This window comes from Balaenoptera ricei, chromosome 14 (genome assembly GCF_028023285.1).
Source record: "Balaenoptera ricei isolate mBalRic1 chromosome 14, mBalRic1.hap2, whole genome shotgun sequence".
Taxonomy (NCBI): domain Eukaryota; kingdom Metazoa; phylum Chordata; class Mammalia; order Artiodactyla; family Balaenopteridae; genus Balaenoptera; species Balaenoptera ricei.
This window is the reverse complement of record NC_082652.1, coordinates 11,485,448-11,492,558: the sequence shown is the minus strand read 5'-3', so window position 1 is coordinate 11,492,558 and position 7,111 is coordinate 11,485,448. Positions and strand designations below refer to the sequence as shown.

Below are 7,111 nucleotides of genomic sequence, written 5' to 3'. Positions count from 1 at the left end.
GCTCTAGGCTCACAGGCTTCAGTAGTTGTGGCACGTGGGCTCAGTAGTTGTGGCTCATAGGCTCTAGAGTGCAGGCTCAGTAGTTGTGGCGCATGGGCTTAGTTGCTCCGCAGCATGTAGGATCTTCCCGGACCAGGGATTGAACCTGTATCCCCTGCACTGGCAGGCGGATTCTTAACCACTGCGCCACCAGGGAAGTCCCCTATAGTCATAGTTTTAAAATTGGAAATATATACCCCAAATTGTTGCCAATGTTTATGTCCAAGTAGTGGAATAGAAGCTATTCGTATTTATTTCTTTGGATTTTTAAATATGAATTGTATTATTTCCTAATAGGAAATAAAAACAACAGACAACTTTTTATTCCCTGGGGGGGAGTTATCAAATGTCAAAAGCTCTCCTAAGGTCAAATTAGATAAGGAGTATTACATAGTGCCCATCATATTTAGAAAAAGAAAGCATTTGATGGCTACAATGAGAGCAGTTTTGAGGCAGAGCCACTTGTCAACAAAGTAGGAATAGTAACTATGGTTTGTCGACAAAAAAAAAAAAAAAATAGCACAAGAGCTGGAAGTTGAGTTTTATTCTGTGTCTTACTGAGGACTACAGCCTGGGAGACAGCCTTTCAAATAGCTCTGAGGAACTGCTTCGAAGAGGAAGAGGGAAAGGCCAGTATATATATGATTTTGGCTAAGGGGTACATGAAATCAAGCATACATGTTGGTAGAAGATTGATGATAGTCATTAGGAGCAGATATCTCAGTTCATGATTTTAGTGCTTTTTAAGTATGGAAAGATGCAAGAATCTGGATTCATTTAAAAATTCTCCTAGAATATATCTAAGATCTAAGGATTTTGCCTTTTTTTTTCTCAAGGCACACAGTGCCTCATCCTGTTCTTGTCCTGAATGCCTTTCAGGGTGTGTTGTAGGTCAGGGACTGCAGTGGCTGACTTCATTCTTTTAAAACTGGATGGTGAGCAACATTCCTTGTTTCGCAAGTTAAAAAAAAAAAATTTCCCGAGAATCTTGTCTAGAGCAAGTGGGGATAGGGAGGTCAAATATATGTGCAAATATATTTATCCGTGGAGAACAACGCTCAAAAGTTCCCCCAGGCCCTCTCCTGGCCATTACGGAAAGCAGTGAGCATGCGCGAAAATACCAGGAGGCGGGGCAATGAGGTTGTTTTAAGAAGTGCAGGAGAAAAGCAAGACCTTACCATTTCTGCATTTAGAAAGTAGAGCAAAGAATCATGCAAAAAGGTTAAAAAAAAATTAAAGGTAGCTCAACTGCAGTTCTTGAAACAACAGTCTTGCAAGCCCAGCCACAGTTCTTGGGAACTCTGCCAGCGGCGAGCAGCACATTCCCCCTCCGCAAAAAAGAAAGGCCAAACCTGCCGCATTGACCCGGGAGCGCTAGAGGGCCCGCGCTACTGGGTTCGGCCAATCAGAGAGCAGAGTGGGGCCCGTCCTCGCCGGTGACTGGAGAAGCGGGGCAGGGCGGGGCGGTGCTCTGGCGCATGCGCTCCCCGGCCGTGGTGCGTGAGTTGCCTCGGTGCAGCTTGCAGACCGCTGGGAGTGTGGGCTGTTACCCTGCGTGAGTCCTCCCGCAGCTTTCCCTGCTGTCCGACCCTCTCGGCTTCGCGATGCCGGTGGACCTCAGCAAGTGGTCCGGGCCTTTGAGCCTGCAGGAAGTGGACGAGAGGCCGCAGCACCCGCTGCAGGTCAAATACGGCGGGGCGGAGGTTGACGAGCTGGGCAAAGTGCTCACACCCACCCAGGTACCCAAGGGCGGCGGGGATGCAGATACTGGAGGCTCAGGGTCTCTCAGGCCGGAGGGACGGGGACCCAGTGGAGGTGGGGAGGGACGTTCCGGCCTCCGTGCGCCGGATCAACCGAGGGAAGGGGGTCGCGGTGCCCAAGCCGCAGGCCTGCTGACCGCCCCCTTCCCCCGCCCAGCCCCGGGAACCCGGCACGTGGCAGGCGGGGCTCGGCCTTCGGAAGAAATTGATCCGTTTTCCCGGGACTTCGAGGCGCTGGCAGTGGCGTAGGCCTCGAAACGGCCCAGATTGCTGCGCAGGGGCGGGGAGGGCGACATCCCCTGGAGGGAGTAGGGAGTGGGGAGTGGCCGCCCACATGTCCCCAGAGCCTCCCCTCGGTGTTCAGGATTTTAGGCCTCAATTTGGGGAGTAAAAGCCCCACCCGAGGGCATGTGACGCATTATGTAAGCAGTCAGCAGCGGTGAGCAGCAGTGCGCAGAGATTCTTCCCAGTAGCGTGAAGCCGCCCCAAAGGTAAATGCATTCTGCAGCTGGAAGGCTTGAGGGTAAACGGCCTTGTTTTACCGTTTGGCTTCTGAGCGCCCACGGCTGAGGCCTAACCAGGTCCTGGCTGCTGCAAGTGGGGAAACTAGGTGCCCGACGCCGTGGCGAGTTTTTGGTTCCGAACCTCCGGAGCAACAGTGCGAATAAACAGTGCTCAGATGGTTTATTGGTTTAGACGCTTACAGAGTTTATTGTTTTGGGTGTTTAAAGTGCCCATCTCGCAGCCTCTCTTTCCAGACTCACTGTCCACGTCTGCCCACCTTGGTTTTCTCATTTTCTCTGCTCTTAAATATCTGGTTAATTCAGATTTCACTTTAGCAGGCCCCAGGTAAAGTGGTCACCAATCTAGAGATCCTGTCATTCCAGATAATGTAAGGTTGTAGTCAGCACCAGCGTTGAAATCCTGACCCAACGTCTTTCTGTTAATAACATGCTAGGATATTAGCCCCATATTGTTGTTGGGACTAAAATAAATAATGTATATTAAACTTCAGATCCTGGCTCGTAATAGAGTCGATACACTTGAGCTTTAATTAATAATTTACTGTGCTTGACCTTTAAGGAATCTGAGGTCAAAGAAGGTATTGGTTTCTTCAGCATTTCTGACTGGAACTCCAAATCTATTCCTTCCTACAGGTTAAGAACCGGCCCACCAGCATTGCATGGGATGGCCTTGATCCAGGTAAACTGTATACCTTGGTCTTGACAGACCCGGATGCTCCCAGCAGGAAGGACCCCAAATACAGGCAAGTTGGGGAAAGATGGGAAACACCGAGTCATCCACATGTGACCCAGTGCTTCTTGCACTGTGTAAGTCCCTTACTGGCCATGCTGTGGTGGCAGAAATAGACCCGATTTGGGGTGTTCACGTCCATGCTTAAGCCTGAGTATGCATTTCCCTCCCTTTCACTCCCTAGAAAAAAGTCTAGAATCTATAGCCGAGAGCTAGATCTGCCCCAGGCCTGTTTTTGTACAGCCCCATGAGCTGAGAATGACTTTAACATTTTTAAATGAATGGGGGAAAAAAATTGAAGAACAATAATACTTTGTGACATGTGGAGATTACATGAAATTCAGATTTTGGTGTCCCTAAATAAAGTTTTGTTGGAACCCAGCCACGATAATTTATGTTCTGTCTGTGGCTGCTTTCAGGCTACAGCTGCAGAGTTGAGTAGTTGTGATAGAGACAGTGTGTTGTACAAAGCCTAAAACATTTACTGTCTGGCCCTTCACGGAAGAAGTGTGCTGACCCCTGCCCTAGAGAGTCGGAAGGAGGGAGGGAGTGGCTGGGTCCTCTCTGCTGGCATGTGAGGTTTGCTCTGGCCGAGAAGGCGGGGCCATCTGTCTTGTCTGTCACTGCATCCTGGTGTGGAGCATGTGTGTGCTGCACATTTGCTGGCTGCGCCCACGAGTGCGTAATAACGTCCTGCGGTGCTGATGGTCCTCTGTTCCTCCACGTAGGGAATGGCACCATTTCCTGGTGGTCAACATGAAGGGCAACGACATCAGCAGTGGCACGGTCCTCTCCGATTATGTGGGCTCTGGGCCTCCCAAGGGCACAGGTCAGTAAAGGCTGCTTTTGGAGGGAGATGGGAGGGGAGCCTGGGTGCATATCAGGATTGGCCTAAAGTGCTACAAAATTTTAGTCTGGTTCTTAGAGTTTTATTTTTATTTATGAGAGCCCTTACCCTAGTGGAGATTTTAGGCAACTTGGTTCCTCTCTAAGGCAACTGCCTGTCAGGGACACTCAGACCTGCTGTAGTGTCAGGTGGCTAGAACCTTGGGTACCAGTTTAGATGGATGTGTTCTTTTAGCACTGCCTCTGAGCTGTCAGGCCTTTAGCAAGCAGGGAAGTTGGTGAAGAGTTACCAAGGAAGCAATGTTGCAGAATGCTGAGAACAACTTCCCAGGGGAGCTACATGTGGATTAAACAGTTAAATCATCTAAATTCCATATTCAGCCTTTGCCCTGTGGGTTGTTTGAGTTTCTAGTTCCCATGAACGGTCTCAGAAATGGTCATAGTTTCCAAATTAATTATAAAAAATTGGCTTTTTTGTCATTTTGTCTTTCTCTCGAAAATCTAGTGTATCTTGAAAAGATTTGGATGCTAAGAACTGTATTGAAGATACACACACATAATGTATTGCGTTAGGTTATGTATTATCTATGTAAAGAGAGAGAGAGAGAAAGAGAGAGAATACTGTATTGAGCCTCTCCAAGTTGGGTAAGTGCTGCCTAGGCTAACAGTGGGAGATGCACTGTTATTGCCTGTCATGCCTTACAGGTGTTTCCATTTCCTGAAGCAAGGGAGGTGGAGCATGGCAGAACACTTGCTCTTGTACATGTTGTCCAGCCATGAGTTACTCTGAAGAGGTATAAGAAGGTCCCCGACAAGGGACCTTGTGTTTTATCTTTAGGCCCAGAAGCTTCAGATGGCGCCAGACCCTCTCATGCATTCATAAGAGGATGGGAGAGGGACAGCTTTCCCAGGCATCTCTTAAGTTCTCTGGGGCAGTTATAAAACTGCATTAGGCAGTTTAATTATGGAAAATACACCCATGAGAATAAAGCAGTTCTCTCAAGCAGAAGCTGTGTTCTCATTAACAAAAAGAGCTTCAGTAACTCACTTTTTTCTTTTTCGTATTTGTTTAGTCAGGTGTAACTTAAGTATAATAAAACACACAGATCAGAAGGGTTTAGTCAGTGAATATTGACCAATGCACACATCCGTGTAAGCACCATGGAAAACAAGATGTAGGATATTTTTGTCACCCCAGAAGGTTCTTAAGGCATCTTTTAAGTTAAATTTCCCCAGAGCTAATTATTTTCTGACTCCTCTCCACGGATTACTCTTGCTGTTGTTGTATTCTTATAAATGGTGTCATGCAATATGCGTTTGTTTTCGGTGACTGGTCTCTTGGACTCAAGATGGTAGCTTGTTCCTTTTCATTGCCAAGTGGTATTCCATTGTGTGAATATATCACAGTTTGTTTAGCCATTCCCTGGACATTTGGGTTGTGTTTCCAGTGTTTGGATATTATGAATAAAGCTGCTGTTTACACTCTTGTCCTTTTATGGGCATGTTTCCATTTCCCTTGGGTAAATACTTAGGAGTAGAATTGTTGGGTCATAGAAATCCAAAATGGTTGAAAATTTCTACACTCTAATCAGCAGTATAGGAAAGTTTCAGTAGCTCCATATAAGTTCCATGCCATATGCAGATCCATACCAAGATTCATCCATGTGGTAGCATGGGGCAGGATTTCCTTCTTTTTTTCAAGGCTGAATAATATTCCATCATACGTATATACTATATTTTGTTTATCCATTTGTTCATCAATGGACATCTGAGGTGCTTTCTCCTCTGGGCTATTGTGAATAAAGCTGCAGTGAACTTAGGTCCCTATCATAAATGGGGTGGTCTGGGTCCCTCCGAGTTGGTGCATTCTCCGAAAATGGGTGACGTCTCCCTCTCACATGCCTAGCTGTGTGTACATCTTCCCTCCCGCCTCTCCCTCCAGGCCTTCACCGCTACATCTGGCTGGTTTACGAGCAGGACAGGCCACTGAAGTGTGATGAGCCCATTCTCAGCAACCGATCTGGAGACCACCGTGGCAAATTCAAGGTGGCGAATTTCCGCAAAAAGTACGAGCTCGGGGCTCCAGTGGCCGGCACGTGTTACCAGGCCGAATGGGATGACTATGTGCCCAAACTGTATGAGCAGCTGTCTGGGAAGTAGAGGAAAGCCAGGAGATGGACGCGGTCCCAGAGTTCCCAAGCAGTGTTTCAGTTTAGTGATGCATGTAGATTTCTCCCCTTCCCCCTGCCTGATCCCTGAGCGGTCAGATTTAGGTTTAGGGTGACTTTTCCTTCTGCCTGTCCTCTGTAATTCTAGGGGGTTTACGTTTTGATCAAATTTGAACTCCGTTTTGTTGGGGGATATTTTGGTACTAGGATGGGGTCATCAAAATGTTAATATAAGAATAACAACCCAGACATTAAAGAAGAAAAAAATTCTGGTAAAAAGACCAGGTCTGCAGTATTAGAACAGAGCATCAAAGAATCTTTAAGGGAGGTTGAAAAAAAGAAAAGGTTGATTGCCTCTGCCTTTGTGAGCCCGAGCCCAGGATTGTCTGTGATGGCATCTTCTGGCATGTGTTTTCATGGCCCTGTCTCTCCCTAAGACAACCAGGGGCCGGCACGTCCGCTAGCCCCCCATGTGATACATCTCAGGCTGGTTATTGGGTGTCAGTGTCCTGCTCTGGCTCCTTTAAAGAGCAATACTGAAAAAAGCAATAGGGAGAGAGTTGCTGTTAAAGCTTGGCCATCTAGATGAGCTGCAGGGCTGAGTGAGAGGTCATCAGAAGTCCGAAAGTCTGTGCCTGTTAAATTGATCACTCTTCGGTGTAAGAAAAGCCGGTCTGTAGTTGCTGAATGTTGTGTTAATTCTGCTGTTTGCTTATAGTTGAATAAAAATAAAAACATTGTGTAGTTGAATCCGGCCTCCAGATATTTTGCCCTTTTGGGTGTGGGGTTTCATAAATGTGGGACGTCAAGAGACAACCTCTAGGGCTTCCCTGGTGGCACAGTGGTTGAAAGTCTGCCTGCCAGTGCAGGGGACACGGGTTCGATCCCTGGTCTGGGAAGATCCCGCATGCCGTGGAGCAGCTAGGCCCATGAACCATAACTGCTGAGCCTGCGTGTCTGGAGCCTGTGCTCCGCAACAGGAGAGGCCGCGATAGTGAGAGGCCCACGCACTGCAATGAAGAGTGGCCCCCGCTTGCCGCAACT

General features: G+C 47.7%; 1 protein-coding gene across 1 annotated transcript; it reads left to right on the top strand.

The window, feature by feature from the left end:
* Window positions 1-1,514: 1,514 nt before the first annotated feature.
* PEBP1 (phosphatidylethanolamine binding protein 1) lies at window positions 1,515-6,817 on the top strand. The gene is made up of 4 exons (XM_059894746.1): window positions 1,515-1,778; window positions 2,957-3,066; window positions 3,782-3,882; window positions 5,842-6,817. Exons 1-4 carry the CDS (start codon window positions 1,644-1,646, stop codon window positions 6,057-6,059), a joined length of 564 nt encoding a protein of 187 aa, XP_059750729.1. The 5' UTR covers window positions 1,515-1,643; the 3' UTR covers window positions 6,060-6,817.
* The last annotated feature ends 294 nt before the right edge of the window (window positions 6,818-7,111 follow it).